General features: G+C 36.7%; 7 protein-coding genes across 7 annotated transcripts in view; 3 read left to right on the top strand and 4 right to left on the bottom strand.

Moving 5' to 3' along the window:
• The window catches only part of LOC105220988 (myb-like protein AA), a 53,700-nt gene extending 50,140 nt beyond the window's left edge, over window positions 1–3,560 (bottom strand). The window contains exons 1-5 of the mRNA XM_054229567.1: window positions 3,114–3,560; window positions 2,915–3,056; window positions 1,345–1,927; window positions 415–1,287; window positions 153–345 (exon numbers count right to left, since the gene is read on the bottom strand). Of these exons, the coding sequence (XP_054085542.1) occupies window positions 153–345; window positions 415–1,287; window positions 1,345–1,863 (1,585 nt within the window). The 5' untranslated portion in view covers window positions 1,864–1,927; window positions 2,915–3,056; window positions 3,114–3,560. The remainder of the gene's footprint in view (window positions 1–152; window positions 346–414; window positions 1,288–1,344; window positions 1,928–2,914; window positions 3,057–3,113) is intronic.
• Window positions 3,561–3,704: 144 nt separating this feature from the next.
• Window positions 3,705–4,849, top strand: LOC105220986 (cyclin-dependent kinase 1). Its single transcript, XM_011197585.3, has one exon. The coding sequence runs from the start codon at window positions 3,859–3,861 to the stop codon at window positions 4,762–4,764; it is 906 nt and encodes a 301-aa protein (XP_011195887.1). The 5' UTR covers window positions 3,705–3,858; the 3' UTR covers window positions 4,765–4,849.
• LOC105220990 (enoyl-CoA delta isomerase 3, peroxisomal) lies at window positions 4,755–6,054 on the bottom strand. Its single transcript, XM_011197591.3, has 2 exons — window positions 5,515–6,054; window positions 4,755–5,459 (listed from the first exon to the last, which is right to left on the bottom strand). Exons 1-2 carry the CDS (start codon window positions 5,899–5,901, stop codon window positions 5,064–5,066), a joined length of 783 nt encoding a protein of 260 aa, XP_011195893.2. The 5' UTR covers window positions 5,902–6,054; the 3' UTR covers window positions 4,755–5,063.
• An 87-nt stretch (window positions 6,055–6,141) lies between these two features.
• Window positions 6,142–10,326, top strand: LOC105220991 (WASH complex subunit homolog 5). The gene is made up of 7 exons (XM_011197592.3): window positions 6,142–6,385; window positions 6,435–6,537; window positions 6,601–6,792; window positions 6,852–8,066; window positions 8,130–9,517; window positions 9,671–10,054; window positions 10,118–10,326. The coding sequence occupies exons 1-7, from the start codon at window positions 6,264–6,266 to the stop codon at window positions 10,272–10,274; spliced, it is 3,561 nt and encodes a 1,186-aa protein (XP_011195894.2). The 5' UTR covers window positions 6,142–6,263; the 3' UTR covers window positions 10,275–10,326.
• LOC105220999 (phosphoglucomutase) lies at window positions 10,309–13,464 on the bottom strand. Its single transcript, XM_011197615.3, has 6 exons — window positions 13,046–13,464; window positions 12,778–12,942; window positions 12,607–12,688; window positions 11,465–12,012; window positions 10,728–11,398; window positions 10,309–10,659 (listed from the first exon to the last, which is right to left on the bottom strand). Exons 1-6 carry the CDS (start codon window positions 13,118–13,120, stop codon window positions 10,521–10,523), a joined length of 1,680 nt encoding a protein of 559 aa, XP_011195917.2. The 5' UTR covers window positions 13,121–13,464; the 3' UTR covers window positions 10,309–10,520.
• Window positions 13,465–14,190: 726 nt separating this feature from the next.
• LOC105220998 (translocon-associated protein subunit beta) lies at window positions 14,191–15,507 on the top strand. The gene is made up of 3 exons (XM_011197614.3): window positions 14,191–14,363; window positions 14,542–14,917; window positions 14,982–15,507. The coding sequence occupies exons 2-3, from the start codon at window positions 14,543–14,545 to the stop codon at window positions 15,177–15,179; spliced, it is 573 nt and encodes a 190-aa protein (XP_011195916.1). The 5' UTR covers window positions 14,191–14,363; window position 14,542; the 3' UTR covers window positions 15,180–15,507.
• LOC105220997 (uncharacterized) lies at window positions 15,506–17,556 on the bottom strand. The gene is made up of 4 exons (XM_011197613.3): window positions 17,339–17,556; window positions 17,123–17,250; window positions 16,350–17,055; window positions 15,506–16,292 (listed from the first exon to the last, which is right to left on the bottom strand). The coding sequence occupies exons 1-4, from the start codon at window positions 17,420–17,422 to the stop codon at window positions 15,939–15,941; spliced, it is 1,272 nt and encodes a 423-aa protein (XP_011195915.2). The 5' UTR covers window positions 17,423–17,556; the 3' UTR covers window positions 15,506–15,938.
• Between the last annotated feature and the right edge of the window lie 8 nt (window positions 17,557–17,564).

Below are 17,564 nucleotides of genomic sequence, written 5' to 3'. Positions count from 1 at the left end.
ATCGTATTTTTGTATAATTATTTACATTGACAATGCTTTAAACTAGATTTTGAAAGACAATTATGATATTGTATTGATGGGCTGACTAGGCTGTTTTTACCTAATTCACAGTATAAATATACAAATGTAAAAATTAATTGCTTGGCACTTACCGCTTGAGTGGTGCGCTTTCAATTCCAAAACGGTGTTTTGTATGATGTGTTGCGATTGGTGTTGCGCATGGCTGTGATGAATAATTTGTGTTTCGTTGGACATTTGTATGGGGCCAGCCGTGATCATTGTACCAGAGGTTACCATTTGTATGGTAGCAGGTTGTGCGGCACATTCGCCGATTTCTTCCTCAAGCTATTTGTTTGATAGCACAATAGAAATTAATTGAATACATTCTTTTGATGATTGTTACATTTAGCTTACCTGTGCAACGGGTGCTTCTGGGTGCATGCCTTGCATTTGCGCCATTTGCGGATCTTCATAGATATGCATCATGCCCATATGTTGTTGCACTTCATGCATTTGTGGATCATACATGGCATAGTTTGGACTAAGCATGCTCGGTGTATCAACAGAGCCCATGGAAGGGGCATTGTGATTCATTTCATCGCCAGCATTATGCATTTCGGGATTCATGCCATAATCATCGGCATAAATCGGTTGTGGATGCCACATTGGCGCCACCATACCATCAGGATTTTGACGCTCATCACATTGACCATCTTCGCCGGGCAAAAATTGATATTCCGGCTGATTCATGACAGGCGGATATATGAAAGGATTGCCCATGTAGTTATAGACGGGATTATACATTGGCATATGCGAAACATACAGTGGTGTGCCAGTGGCTTGTTGTGCGGCTTGCGCTGGATGCAACATGGGGTTCTGAGCCGTAAAGTATGTTTGATATGGATATGCGGCATATGCTGGTGGGTGCGCGTATTGCGGTTGTGCGGCATAACTTGGTGGTCCGGCAGCCATTAATTGGTTAGAGGCATCGATTTGTTGCGATTGTTGTTGTTGTGTTAATGACTGTGGCTGACCAATTTGTTCCTGTGATTGCACCATTTGCGGTTGTGGCGCTGGACTACCTTCTTGTGGTGGATGTCGTTGACTATTGTAGTCTCCACGACGTGAACCACCGCTGCCACCACGGCCACGGCCGCGACGAGAACCACGACCCCCCAAACCACTCATTTGTGTATTGGGATTGCCATTTCCCCCACCAGCAACAATGGCATTTGACGGAGCCAATGCGACAGGCATGCCAGGTATAGCTTGCATAACAGATGGATTCTAAAAGTGGAAACGAAATTGAAATTTTATTGCATTTAAATGTATTACAGTATATACCTGATCTGGCGGCACATCACCCTGAATGTAATGTGGTGTTCCAGCGGGTATATAAGCTGGTACGCTATGTGACCAGCCGTGCAAATTTACGTTCGCTGTAACGTTGTTTACGTAAACATTGCTGGGAATTTGCGTCGGCATCATGGTCGCATACATATGTCCTGCTTGATGTACACCCGGCGCTGGCACAAACATATTTGGTGAATGCATTGCTTGATTGTAGATAGGATGTCCAGCTGACGTGGCGGCAACGCTATGTAAAGGAGCTGCGGAGGCTGCCGGAACGGGTGTATATGATTGAGCAGGCGCGATTGCATTGTTAGACTGTTGCACAGCTAAGTTATTATTGTTTGCATTATTGCCGTTGTTGTTATTGGCCGCAGGAGTAAATGGCTGAGCAGAAACAGTAAGATTGTTATTTTGTAAAGATGTTGTTTGCTGTGATTGATTATTTATCAAATTATGATTATCAGCATGATTATTATTGTTGGGATTCTTGATTGTTGTGGACGATTCCATTTTTCTCTCGAAATAAAATCTTTTATATGAAAAGTTGTTGAAGTTCGGTATGGTGCGGATAGAACTGCAAAAGGAAATTAACTATATTCATTATAAAAATAATCACATTATTAATAGAGTAGAATTTATATACCAAATTGTATGTGGATTATGAATAAAAATATGGCATTTGATGTAGTACAACCAAAGCGTACACGTACTAAGCAATACTATCACAACGTTACGTTTTGGTGCACAATACAACAAAGCCTACTTCAATAAATTACATGACTGTGAAATCACACCTGACGAAAATATATTGCATAAATAAAGGATCAGCCTTTTCAGTGTAAAAGTATTTATGAAATTCAGGCAAAATATATCACTCATTTTAGGTAAGTACAAGGAAAGTACATTTAGAACAATGGTATCCTTATAATTTACAAAAGAAAATATTATTCTGCATGTTAAGTAATATGTATATTTTGACATTTAACCTGATAACCGGCGTATTTTCAGCAGAAAATCGACGACTGGTTTTTGGTTTCGCAAAGCATACAATAACGAAAGAAACATTCTAGCACGTTAATGAGGCCACTTAATAAATTCAAATGTATGCTGAACATTATGTTCGTATCGTCCGCTTGTGACAACCACTTTGCAGTGCAAGAACTGAAAAATTATAAAGTATAATCTCTGTAACATAACCTAAAATATTTCAGTATTTAATCTTTTTTCTTCCCAAATACGAACGTTTACTAAATAATACTAGTACAAACGAAATGAAAATGAAGTTGCAACATAACACCAATGACATAGACTTCAACACAAATCAAACTGCATCAGATAAAATTATGATGGCGTGATGAAATGTTTGCGGCGTGTTTATACAAATTTACATATGTTTGTTTGCATGTGTGCATGCGGCGAGCCAGCTCAGGCTGCCGCCTGCCTGTGTGGCACTTTTACGAACATATATAACTTGAATGATTGCAAACTTTGTACCTATCATATGAGTTTATTATAATATAAATATTTACAATAATATTTTGGTTATTCACTTAAAACGTACCTTCAGATTCTCATTTCATATTCTCTGCTTTCGGACTAGCAGCCGAGCACCACGAAACTACTTGGCTCAAACGCTTTTGATTATTATTAGGATGTGTTTACAGACGCAAATCCTGTCCGTACTTCCAAATGCACCTGGTTGCCTACTTCAATATCTTCTTTAAACTGTCGCCACAAAGTCGCAATGAAGTATCTCTTACCAGTCGCAACACGCCGCTGATTGCTCCCTAATTAATACTTATTCAGATTCCAGCGCTTATTCTGCTGTATTCTGTTCACTGATACTAGAACGACAAACACGATATTTTTGCCGTTCCGCCGTCTTGTAGCCTGTGATTACTGTAGCACTTTTTTATTTTTCTTTACACACTTTAATTAGCAATAGATTTGACCGAATATTCGAACACCGAATCAAATAAAGAGAAACAAAATATTCAATATGCAAATTGAAATTTTGTGTCTTCTGGTATATCGTCACTGTGGATTAAACGAAATTAATAGTTCACTGTTTTTTGTTTAATAAACGCACGGAAAGTTTCACTCGTGGAAAAAAATATTTCTTTTCTTTCCTCCTTTGCTTTGCGTTTTTAGTAAATTCACATTCACGTTCTTGCAACTTTACGTGCCTAGCTGTGCCTAGTGCGGCGAACGGTTTACATCAAATACGAAGAAGAATGCGAAAACGAGATAAACGAAGGCTCATGACTGACAATAGTATGCGAGCGAAAGGGATTTATCACTGGAAAGCGGTGAAAATGGCGACAGAGGAATGCTAATGGAAGGCAGGGTTGCATTGATGAAAGGTGTGTTTTCCATTATATTCCATTGTAACTGAGCGCGAAATTTGTCTTTTCGATCGAAATTTTAATTTCGCACGTATTATAAGAAATCGTGCCAATTTCAAAAATATTAACGTTTACAAGTGTATGAAAGTCAAAGTTTAACATGGAAGACTTTCAAAAAATAGAAAAGATTGGAGAAGGTACATATGGTGTGGTGTATAAGGGGCGCAACCGAGTAACAGGTCAAATAGTTGCCATGAAAAAGATTCGTCTAGAGTCTGACGATGAGGGAATCCCATCGACGGCAATAAGGGAAATATCCTTATTGAAAGAACTGAAGCATCCGAACATTGTTTGTTTGGAAGATGTGCTGATGGAGGAGAATAGATTGTATTTGATTTTTGAATTCTTATCTATGGATTTAAAGAAATATATGGATTCGTTGCCACCAGAAAAGCCAATGGAAACTGAGTTGGTTCGAAGTTATTTGTATCAAATAACAAACGCAATTTTATTTTGTCACCGTCGCAGAGTTCTGCACAGAGATTTAAAGCCACAAAATTTGCTAATTGATAAAAAAGGTGTTATTAAGGTTGCGGACTTTGGACTTGGTAGATCATTTGGAATACCAGTACGTATTTACACTCATGAAATCGTAACACTTTGGTACAGAGCACCAGAAGTGTTACTGGGTTCACAACGTTATTCATGCCCAGTGGACATATGGTCAATTGGATGCATATTCGCCGAAATGGCTACAAGGAAACCACTTTTCCAAGGCGACTCGGAAATCGACCAACTTTTTAGAATCTTCAGAATTTTAAAGACGCCTACAGAGGAGACATGGCCAGGAGTAACTTCGCTTCCGGATTACAAAAACACATTTCCATGTTGGTCAACAAATCAACTTACCAACCAATTGAAAAATCTAAATGATCGAGGTGTTGATTTAATTCAAAAAATGCTTATTTACGATCCCGTGCATCGCATCTCTGCAAAAGATATACTTGAACATCCATATTTCGACGGATTTAAAATGAAATTTATAAATAATGATAATGAAAAATAAGACACCTTTATTAAAACATTAACAATATTATTTTATTTTACATATATTAATGTGTTTATTCCAATATAAATAATTACGAAAATAATGATCGAATTGTTTCCTTTTATCCTTAAATATATATAAGTAAGACGTATAGAAATATATTTAAGGAATGTAATTTGTCTTTATCCCAAATACAAAACACTCCATTCCCTTTTATACTTATTGAAAAGTTCCATAACAGTTTGTACATCTAAAAATTGTATCTATCCATGTGGAAAATTACTATTTTTTATAACTTAACATCCATGACTTCAATATTATAATTTTGATTTATTTTTGCGTGACGCAAAAGCTATCAGAGCATTAGCAAATTCCTCCGTGGAAAATCGTTTATAAAGTTCCTCTGATTCGGCATTCAGTGCTCGAAACAACGTATCTTTCTCATGCATACGAACAAGAGATTTAGATATTTGCAATGAGCATGGGGGTAGTTCCGATAATTCCCTAATTGTTGGCCAAATATGAGAATCCAACGTGTTACTTTCAAATACTTTTGAAACAAAATTAAAATTGTAAGCTTCCTGAGCACTCAATTTCTGTGACAACAATAACATTTCATTTGCTTTGGAACGTCCAAGTATTGACGGAAATAAATACGATGAACACGCTTCAGGTACAAGACCTAATTTTGTGAATGGAGTTGAGAAATATGCCTAAAAACAAAAAATTAAATAATTTTTAGTTGATAATAATAAATAATGTTCTTACATTAGATGAGCACCATACAATGTCACAAAGTGCAGCCAATGTAGCTCCAATTCCAATGCAAGGTCCATTAACTAGCGCCAAAGTCAATTTGGGACATTCGATTAATGCACTAACCATTTCTTTAAATATATCGTTTGCTTCTTTAATATGTGTTTCAAAATCTGAAGCACCGTCCATAACTTGTGACAAATCATTTCCAGAAGTGAAAAAATTTCCTTTACCAGTAATAACAACAATCGTCACACTGTCATCTTTGGCCACTTTTCTCAGCACCAAACCAAGCGCCTGATATCCTTTTCTATCAATGCTATTAAGTTTTTCCGGCCTGTCAAACGTTATCAACAGGACTTTGTCCCGTATCTCAACATCAATACCACTTACGGTCATTTTGTTAATATTTGAAGTACTCGATGTTAATTGAAAATGTTAATTCAGTTAATTAATCCGAACCTCCAAATATTTAACGTAAGAAATTAAAGTCCGTTTACTGATTATACACTTATCAATATAAATATTCTTATTTGATAAAAATAAGAAGAGACGCCGATAAATGCTGTGTAAAGTAAATGTCAAAGAATTGGCATACGAATATTGTGAATGAGAATTTAAACAAATTTCAGATTGGAAAATGGTTTTCCAATGTCAGAAAGTTTGACGTTTTGTATAATTTGTATTGGTTTTGCAAATATGAACACTATCAATAGAGAATAAACTGGTGACTTTATTAAGTTTTGGACTATAGGTGGAAAATGGCAGATTTTCTTGCTGAAAATAATGCTTGTGGTCAAAGTTTACTTCATATCGTTTCTGTAGGAAATTCGATAATTGCAGAAACACTACGTTTAAAGGATTACATACCTGACATTTATCGGTAAAGGTATATAACATAAGTGCCGAAATTTATTACAATGAATATTTAGTTTAGAAACAAAGGCTGACGTTCAAAAGTATTCCGAAATTATATTGGACTTTAGCTATTTAAAAATAGCAGAGGCACAGGAGCAGAAAATAGAAGAAAATCCAGTAAGCCCAGATGTGATATCTTAAACCTTTGTTTAATAATCTCTGCCTCACTTATCAATTTAGGAATTACAAGATTTAGATGACGAGGTACGTGAAAACTATTTGGACCTTTTAACACGATTTTATTTGGCCTTCGAAAGTACACATCAGTATGCTGTGGATCTCAAGCAATTCATTGATGAATTGAACCGTGGCTATTACATTCAGCAGACAGTTGAGTCTGTGTTACAGGATGTAGAAGGAAAGCAGTTAATGGTAGTTGACTAAAATATGTTCTATGTTAATGTTGGCATACGTTAATATTTCCATTCTAGTGTGAGGCATTGTACTTGTTTGGCACAATCTTATTGCTGCTTGATTATCACATACCGGGTATTGTGCGTGAACGCCTCTTAATATCCTACTATCGTTATAGTGCTGCAAAAGCACAAGGTGATAGCAATATCGATGATGTGTGCATGTTATTGCGCTCCACAGGCTTCGTAGTCAACAACGGAACTACTCCTCACAACACAAAACAAGCAACACCTGCACAATATCCTGTCTCTTACTTTGCACGCTTTACATTTGACCAAAACTTTATCGATATGGTAATCGGTCGTTTACGTTGCGACGATCTTTACAACCAATTAGCCATTTATCCACATCCTGATCACCGCTCCACCGCACTGTCTACACAGGCCGCAATGCTCTTCGTATGTCTCTTTTTCACACCACAAACCCTACATTCCCAAGTAGCACAAATGCGTGAAATTGTGGACAAGTTTTACGCCGATAATTGGGTAGTATCCATTTACATGGGTGTAACTGTTAACTTAATTGATGCGTGGGATGAGTTCAAGGCAGCTAAAGCGGCTTTAGCGCCAGTAGTGGATACTGGTGTGAAGGGCTTCTGTTTGTTGCATAAGGAGAAAATGAGCAAGACTTTGAAACAAACCCAGGAAATACTACGAGCTGGTGTCTTGAGTGACGACTTTGTACTGCAAAATATTTCAAAAATCATACCTTTGATGCGTCAATGTAACGTTTTATTGCGCTGGTATTTCACGCATACATCAAAAGCAATATTAGTATTTACGCAAAGTGCACAGAAGACGCAACAGGTCGAACAGCTAGTATGCAATGAGCTACACTATCATAAAGAGCAGTTATTGGAACTGCTGCTCGATTGTAGCCAACTGGAGGCGGCCGTTAAGGATATATTGCGTGATTTAATGAGCGCCAAAGTCGAACGTTGGTCTAAATTTAAGCATGAAGCGCTGGATCGTCTTAATGAACTCGGAGAGGCATTTGGTGGCTCACGGCCTCTATCAAAAATAGAAAAAAATCCTCAGCTGAAATTGTGGTTCGCTGAAATATCGCAAGAAGTTGAAAAACTGAATGCAGAAAATGTGAATTTCTCAGGACGAACACTGATTCAACTGATACAGGCACTCGAAGAGGTGGAGGAATTTCATAATCTACAAGCAAACATGCAGGTGAAGCAGTATTTGTTGGAAACACGTGAATTTCTACATCGCATGATACAGGTAAAGTGTTGTGATTTATTTTAATGTCAAAAATAAGTAAAAAAGACATATTCAACTTCGTAGATTATTAACATCAAGGAAGATATACTTATAAATATGCAATTGATTAGTGATTTGAGTTACGCCTGGCGTTTGCTTGATCGGGATTTTACCGTTATCATGCAGGATAGCATTAAGAAGCAACCCAGATCTGTAATACGCTTGCGTGCTGCATTCCTTAAACTTGCCAGTGCACTGGAAATTCCGCTATTGCGTATAAATCAAGAACACAGTGAGGATCTTGTGTCCGTTTCCAATTACTACAGCACCGAGCTGGCTAATTACATGCGTAAAGTTTTGCAAATCATACCAGAAACCATGTTCAGCGTCATGGCACGCATTATAAATTTACAAACGGATGTGCTGCGCGAAATTCCCACACGCTTGGAAAAGGATAAACTGAAGGAGTACGCACAATTCGAGGATCGATATACCATTGCGAAGCTTACACATTCAATTGCCATCTTCACCGAGGGCATACTAATGATGAAGAAGACGCTGGTTGGTGTTATAGAACTTGATCCCAAACAGCTGCTTGAGGATGGCATACGCAAAGAATTGGTGAAGCACCTCGCGAACGCGCTTAATCTCGGCATGATTTTCACGACAACAAATAAAACGAAACAACAACCGATAGCCGAATTAGAAACGAAATTGTTAGCATTGGCCAAGATCATGGACGGCTATAGACGCTCCTTTGAGTATATACAGGATTACCTAAAAATACATGGCCTGAAAATACTGCAAGAAGAGCTGACACGCATTATCAACTATAATGTGGAAAAGGAGTGCAATGCGTTTTTACGTAATAAGGTACAGGATTGGCAATCACGCTATCAGAGTCAAACCGTACCCATACCGAGTTTTCCGCCACTGCAAGGAGACTCCTCGAAATCGAATAATTTCATCGGCCGTTTGGCACACGAAATACTCCAGTGCACAGATCCTAAGCGTACAATTTACATAGAACTCAAAGCAACGTGGTATGAAAAACGCGCGCCACACAAAGAAATACTGAACGGTTGCTTCTTCAGCAAGGTGCGTGACGCAATCGGACCGGCTGGTTTGGTCGGTTTAGATCGTCTGTATTCGTACATGTTTGCAACAGAACTGAAACGAAATCTGGAAAAAATGCAAAAGAATCTAGCCAACGATAATATGTGGTTGGAAGCATTAAATAACTTAAGTGTCGAGTTGGAATCAAAGCAATTTCCCGGCACTAATGCCTCAAACCCATTAAAATTCTACGCTAATTATCATAATCGTTGGTTAAAAGTGTGGCCCACACTGCTTGAATGGCTGCTGCAGTTGGGACATAAACAGATTTTGCGTCAGCAACTGGCCTTTGAGTTGAACAGGAGCAGCAAATGTAATTCCAAAAACTTGGAATCTTCGCTGGAAACATTCAATAGGTAACAGAATATATACTACAGCAGAACTTCCATAACTCGAATCACTATAATTCACAAAAATATTAAATTAAAAGTTGAATCGGTCTTATTTTTATCACTTACGACTTTGAGGTTAGAAGAATTAAATTTCGTTTTTCTATCGTTATCTTCTAGGGCACTGTTAAATGAATTGGAACAGCCAAATATTTATGCGAAATTCATCGATTCGGAGCGTGGCAATCAATTGCTTGTGGAATTTAACGATTATCTAGCGTTTACTGGCTCCTATGAGCCGCTCGAGCAAGTCTTCCTTACCACGAAAAACACACATCACATCGCGCTATTTCTCTTCTTATTCACCATAGCGCATTTGCCACGCCTACAATTCACGGTCAATACAAATAGCTTGCTGGCGAAAAATATTAAGGATTCCATAGATGGTACGCCACTTCTAGTGGGCTTATTAACGGTTTTGCAACAGTTTCATAAAGACGTTAAGTTATTGTACTTGACTTATCTGTGTCAGTACGTAACTGTGATAGTGGAGGCGAATATAAGGTTAGTATGCATTGCACAACATTCTTGTGGGCAAACCAAAAATATTTTATTTATCATTTCCAGCGCAAAGAGCGAAATCACCGTGGAGGGCACAACTGCGTTGCACTTCCTGCAAATGTTTGTGCGGTTAGCTAAGCTGCCACGCACTGTTTTAACCGAGCGCTGTCCCACAATTATATTAAATCAATTTGAGTATTTAGCTATAAGCAACAAAGTTTAACTAGTATTTACCGTTTTTATATAAAAAATTAATATTATTGCTTATATAAAACACAAACATACAAATTTTATTATTAAATATTTTTTTTTTCGCAACAAATAGTGCCAATTCTAGTAACTGTATCCTTAACAATTTTGTTTTTTTAGACAAAATAAGAACTAACAAGTGAAACGCATTGTATGCCAAACATTTTGAAAACGAGGTAGCCTCCCAAACTAGCCTTTGTTGAGTAGCTGGTTAAATTCCTTATGTAATGACAGTGGGTGCATTGCGACCGGTGAATTTGGGCAGTTGTGAAATCTCCAAAGCGATGTCGATCAATGGTTTCAACATTACACTGGCTTGACCGAGCACATTATCCTTCTCGTAGGAGTCAATATACAAACTGTAATTAACAAAAAAGAAAATAACAAATTAGTGTTAATTAATGTATAAAATGCTTGTATGACATACCGCACTGTAGCGCCCGAACTGCCTGTACCACTTAAACGGAACACAATTCGGCTACCATCTTCAAAGACAATGCGTAGACCTTGCTTTGTGGCCAGGGAGTTGTCGACGGGATCTGTGTAGCTGAAATTATCAGCTACCTTCACTATGTATGTTTTGTCGCCGCTGGAGTAACTCTTGCCAACGAATGTAGGATTGGTGATATTTGTCTCCATAGTTGCAATCATTTCATTGCAGGGTTCCAATTCACATTCCTCATAATCATAACGTGTAAAGTAATTACGTCCGTATGTGGCCCAGTGATCCTTGAGTATATCTTCGATGCCCTTGCCGGTATGTTGCATAACGGAGAGCCAAGCTAGAACTGCCCAAATGCCATCCTTCTCTCTGATGTGATTGGAGCCAGTGCCGAAGCTTTCTTCGCCACATAAGCACAGACGACCGGCGTCCATGAGATTACCAAAATACTTCCAGCCAGTGGGCACTTCAAATACCTCTTTGCCCAACTTCTTTCCCACCAAATCCACAGCAGATGCTGTTGGCATACTTCTTGCAAAACCTTGTACACCATTTTTCTTGAAATATGGAATACATTCCAAGTTATTTGCGATAACTGCCAAGGAATCGCTAGGTGTTACGAAGAAAGCACGATGGCCAATGATCATGTTGCGATCCTAAAATGAAATTATTTATTTAATTGTTTATATTTGATATGAAATTGTTGTCGTAGTGCTACTTACGCCATCACCATCGAATGCGGCGCCAATATCGTAATCACCTTGCGCCACAGTTTCCACCAAGTCCTTGGCATAAGTTAAATTCGGATCGGGATGCAAACCGCCGAAATCAGGTAACGGTGTTGTATGCACTACACAGTTCTCAGCTGCACCCAAAGCATTCAGAAAGATCTCACGCACATATGAGCCAGTAACGCCGTTCAACGAATCTATGCGCATTTTGAGTGGCTTACCCGATGTCTTTCCGCTAACAAAGTCACGCAATTTCTCAAAATCGAAAATCTCTTTCATATGCGCAACATAGTTAGCCACCGAATCGATAACCTCAACAACATAAGGTTTACCGTTAATTTCATATTTATTAGTACCTATTTTACTTATGTCAATTTCCAAGCCATTGACTATTTTGTACTCCTTGATGGCAGTGGAGAGTTCGTAGATGTTATTTGTTACAGCATCGGGTGCGGGTCCACCATTTTCGCAATTGAATTTAATGCCGAAATCGTTCTCGGGACCGCCGGGATTGTGGGAAGCTGTCAGTACTATTCCACCTGAAAATATATAATTTGTAATTGTTATATAAATGCTTGTATGTTTTCAAAGTCGTAAAAATAAGTTTAGTTTAAATACATATTTATTTACTCGCTTAGCAATTACAACTGTATTAATTAGAAATTATTCCGTTATCATGATAACCGTTGACATTCAAAGATGCCCGCTTTAGTTTAACTTTAGTGATAAGAAATAATATATTAAGTCACTTTCATAGCGTTTGTATATAAACAAATCTTGACTAAATACACAAGCGAATTAAATGCAGTTTAATTTTTAAATATTCGCAAACTATATACATATGTATATACTTAAGGTATAATTTATATAATTTATAAAGAGTGAATTTAGACTACGAGATTTTTAATTAATTAATTTTGATTTTTCGATTAATGTCACAACTATGCAATCTCATTTACTTTTTCGTGGAGTTGCGATAAAAACAACATACATATTTCTTCAAGTGATAAAAATATATTTCTCTGGCCGTCTTGAGTAAATATATCTATACATATGTTGCATGCTGATTTTTAAAAAACACTGTGTGCATTGTAAAGTCTGTTTTAATATGAGTATGTGATATGATTACTTACCTAAAGCTTTGTGATTACGAATCAAACTCGAAACAGCTGGCGTTGAAAGTATACCATTTTGTCCAACCAGCAATTTAGCAACCTAAAAATATATATTTTTTTTAAATTATGCTTGTCAGCAAAATGATGCCTATGCAAATATATACATATATTAAATATTAATAAACTCACCCCATTTGCAGCACACATTCGAATAATGAGTTCTGCAGCTTCCTTACAGTAGTATCGGCCATCGCCACCCACTACCAGCAGAGCTCCTTCTAAAGCTGCACCATTGGCATCCAAAATACACTGCACGAAGTTCTCAGTATAATGTTGTTGTGTGAAAACTTTTACCTTTAAAATTTGGTATATGAAAGTAAAAGTTCAATTGTCTACTGCTCTAATATTCATATTCATTTAAAAAATTATTAAAGTCCCATTGCTTAAAGTAGTATACCTTTTTGCGTAATCCGCTAGTGCCCGGTTTTTGGCCTTCGTATGGTTTTGTAGCAATTACGGAAACAGTCGACATAATTAATTTATGAATTTGAATAATCCACAATCCAACAGGAAATCAAATTAATAATAAGCAAGCTATGAACCGACGTATACTTTGCTAAGAACGTCCGCCCTACTCGATTACTGAAAACTGACTACCCAACCTAGGCAATTTACTGATAATACACGCATGCAAGGTCATTCAATGTCAGAGGCTAGCTAACAGCAACTTGCGCTAGCGTACATTTGAGGTGCAAAAGAAAAAAGTCCTACCAACTTTTAGTTGAGGATTGCAGCTTCATACAATATTCAGTTACCAACTATTTTAAGCTTGAACGCTTTATTAGCCTAAGTATTTAACTTTGTTACCGATTTTAATTTTACGTATACAAATTCATATCAAAAACATAACAAAACAATCATTGGTGGGTGGGGGTTTGTAAACAAACCATTGTGAATTGTCGATAATTGTAGAACTTATCGATATATTTTATAAATCATTGTGATAACGTTAAAATTATAAATATGTAAATAAGAATGAAACAAATCAAATTTGCAAAAGTAAATGCATATTATACTATATAGCAAATGTAAGATCTATAAGATTATAAATTATTATTTGTTGTAAGACCCCTAAAAGTTGAAACAATGTGGTTTTTGTGGATAATGGTGAAATCTTTAATAATAATATTATTTTCAATATTTTAATTCGGATTTGGTTGGTTGGTGGCTTGAAAAGGGATGCAAAGAGAGACTGACCGCGAGCGGCCTCACTTTGGACCTCATAAAGTCCATTATGCTCCTCAGAGGTACTCTAATTAGCGTCACCTAAAAACCGATTTGACGAAACATTTTATTTATTTCGATCCCAGCTGTCCAATTTCGCATAGATTGGCCTATTCGAATTTCCTTTTTTTCGATTTTATATTAAGAAAACTCTCTTAAAACTTTAAATTTTCAACACCTCCCATTCTTAAATCATCAGAAAAACAATTAATAATTTTTTAAAGTGTTTACGAATGCACCAATTCATTTCAGCGGCATCTGTTCTTTTAATATAACAAATTCATTATAAACAGAGACGCTGGAGGGCGCTCAACGCATGTTTTACGAGTTGTGACAACTCAATTCACGAAGTATACACGTCACATAGTTCCGTCAACTCTTCGCCAGATTTTGATCGCATTTTTGGAAAGTTGATTTTCATTTTGATTGCGTTGTGGAAGAAATCGGTTTTTTAAGAGATTTTAGCTGAGATTTTATATTTAATAACTCAAGTAAGTTACAACAATATGACCTGCATTATAATTTAATAAAATAAACACAAAATATTGCTTATTATTAGTAAAAATTGTAATCAGCCGCAAAGCTTCCACGTCAACAAGAAGTGAAAATATTTATTGAGTTCATAGACTTGTAACATTAAGTATAATTTATTTTCTTCATTTCTTTCAGAATGTTCAAATCATTGTTTTCCTGTGTGATTTTATTGGCATTGTCAAACATCTGCCTTTCTGATGACGAGACAAGCGCACGTTTACTTATTTCTAAACAAATTCTCAACAAGTATTTGGTAGAGAAAAGTGATCTGCTTGTGCGCTACACAATCTACAATGTTGGAAATGGTGCCGCTACTAATGTGAAATTGGTAGATAATGGTTTCCCCCCAGAGGCCTTCGACGTAGTAGGAGGACAACCAACTGCCAATGTTGAACGTATTGCTCCACAAGCCAATTATACTCATGTGTTGGTTGTGCGTCCCAAAGCATACGGATATTTCAATTTCACCGCCGCTGAAGTTTCATACAAACCTGTCGAAGAAGCCGAACAGGTAACAAATTCTAATTTGATTGTTTTCCAATTGGTTAATTATATATATATATTTTTTTAAATAGTTGCAATTGGCTGTAAGCTCCGAGCCTGGTCAAGGTGGAATTATTAATCTCGCCGAATTCAACAAACGTTTCTCGTCGCACTTCTTTGATTGGGTTGCTTTCGCTATCATGACTTTGCCTTCATTAGCAATTCCATTGGCATTGTGGCACTCGTCAAAGAGCAAGTATGAACGCTACGGCAAGAACAAGAAACACTAAATATAATTTATAGTAAACTTTTAAGCAATATCGCTAAAACATCAAAACAATATGAGTCCCAAACGATTCAATAATTAATATCGCCCATAATATTAACGAAAGTGCGTAATGTGAACGCTGCAAGTTTTATTCTTTTGTTTCGTGCGAAAGAGTACTTGCAATATTTTTTCGAAAACGCTTACTGGCGCCAAGTTCAAACAAATAACTTAATGTTAAAATCGTTTTAGATTTATTTGAAAACCTTAAATGTCGAAGAATTATGGATGAAAAAGCTTGAAACACGATAATTGTCCAACCATGTTTTCTAATAAAAAAGTTAAAAACCATATAGGCATAAGTCAATTTATTTAAGCAAGGTAAAAATACAAGTACATAGCTGCTAGGTGTTTACAAATATTTCGTAAAGTAAGGTTTTTATATAAACATATTTACGCAAGATACATTCTACTCAGCCATTCGCCACACTACAGATCTTTCTAGCTAAATAAATATTTTAGATATTTACAATTAAATAAATTAAGACTTTCCCATTTAAAATGTCTAAATTAGGACCTTGATAAATTTGTAGCAGTGTAAATAGGGCAAAAGGCATAGAAATGAATATCAAGACAAAAAATTTAACACAATCACACGCCACGTAGTATTGAAGCCTTTTTCAATATATGCCCATTAATATTCATACCTATATTTTTGTTAATCATTGCTTGAAGTTGTAATACCTTTGATTTGTGTAGGGAACATATACATTTCAGTAAGACTCTATTCCAGATTTTCATTTGACTCCGGAATTTTCATTCTTACCGTTGGAATACCATCGCATCGACGTTTCTTAGCAACTGACGGCCCTTCTAAAGTGTCATCATCATCGTCAACAAGTGTAATATCATCTTCATTTTGATTAGCTATAACACCAGTAGTACTTGTAGTAGGAGTCGAATCTCCAGCACCTGGGTTAATCTGTTTAATATTGGCTGATATTTCGCGATTTTTGGCATCCAAATCCTCCAAACGTTTTTTTAATTCAGTGATTTGCGTACTCATGGTAGATATAGTATTTGTGGTTTGTTGTAAACGACGTGATTGCTGCACCTGTATTTGTTGCATGCGATTCATCTGGAAATGTTGTGATTTTTATTAAATTTTAGCAAACACATAAAGGCGTTGACTTACTCTTTGTACACCATTTTTGTATTCTAATTCAAGTTTTTTGTATTTGGCCATTGTTGCTTTTGCTTCTGGGCATCCGCTACGTTTCTGTTTAACCTCATTGTCTGAATTCATATTAGAAGTTTTGCAACAACAACATCCCCCCACTGTTGTGTACAAGGAATCCCAATCCGTTGAATCGGAACTGTCTGAATTGGGCGACTTCATATTTATAAGGGTTGCCATTCTGTTAAGAATAGTTTCATTGCAGTTATTGCAGGACATCTTTAGTGGCGATGTACGAGTTGAGGGTGTCAACATTTTTGAGCTACTACTCGACTGGGCCCACATATTGGAGTTACTTTGTTGAACACTGAAACTTATGCTACCCAATCCGGAACTTGTAGCCGTTAACCGCTTATGATCTATTGCACTAGATCTGTTGCTACTTGCGTCGACATATGGCTTGAGAATATTGGCTATTTTCTCATCAAAATGCTCTATAGCCATTGAAGATATGTCGCGTAACTCCTGCAGCACTTCATGTGGCCGAAGTGTTTTGCGCGTTTTGGACACTAATATAAGAATTCTGAAAATTTCATCAAGCACTCGACCTGGTATGAAACAACATAGATTCAGATCTATGTACTTGCTATACGTCATGGAGAGCATAGAGATACGCGTCTCTATTGATGTAAGAATATCCGCATGTCGAGCTAAACTGTGATTTCTACATAGAATAAGCATATAATTGTATAAAGTAAAATTATTTGGTTTTTGTGCTTGATGAACACTACCGTCTCTCCGATTCTCTACGCGGTAGCATGGACTTAATTCGTTTGAAAATGGTGGAGTGTTGACGTACAGCTCGACTGAATCCTCCATTTAAAACTTGTTGACAAATTTGATTTACTCTTCTACAAACCTGGTATTCCCAAAGAAAAATAGAATACCGTTAGTAACACGCTAATGAGATGTGCAAAATTTGCTTCTACAAACAACGGAAAACTTACTAGTCGGTTTTTCGATACCTCTTCATAGGTAAGAAACTCAAATATCTCCATCAACATGCATTCTGGCAGTTCTAATAAATTCATTGTGATTTATTGTATAGTTTTATTCGTTTAACTTTTGTGAAAAATATAGTTTAATACTTTAAAATTATTTTACTGCCTCTTTGTACATGCACGTCTAGAATGTTTTGTGCGAAAATAATGCAAAGAAGCGGAATTGCGAAAA

This window comes from Zeugodacus cucurbitae, chromosome 4 (assembly GCF_028554725.1).
Source record: "Zeugodacus cucurbitae isolate PBARC_wt_2022May chromosome 4, idZeuCucr1.2, whole genome shotgun sequence".
NCBI lineage: Eukaryota > Metazoa > Arthropoda > Insecta > Diptera > Tephritidae > Zeugodacus > Zeugodacus cucurbitae.
Note: the sequence above shows the minus strand (reverse complement) of the source record. Positions and strands in the feature narration are given on the sequence as shown.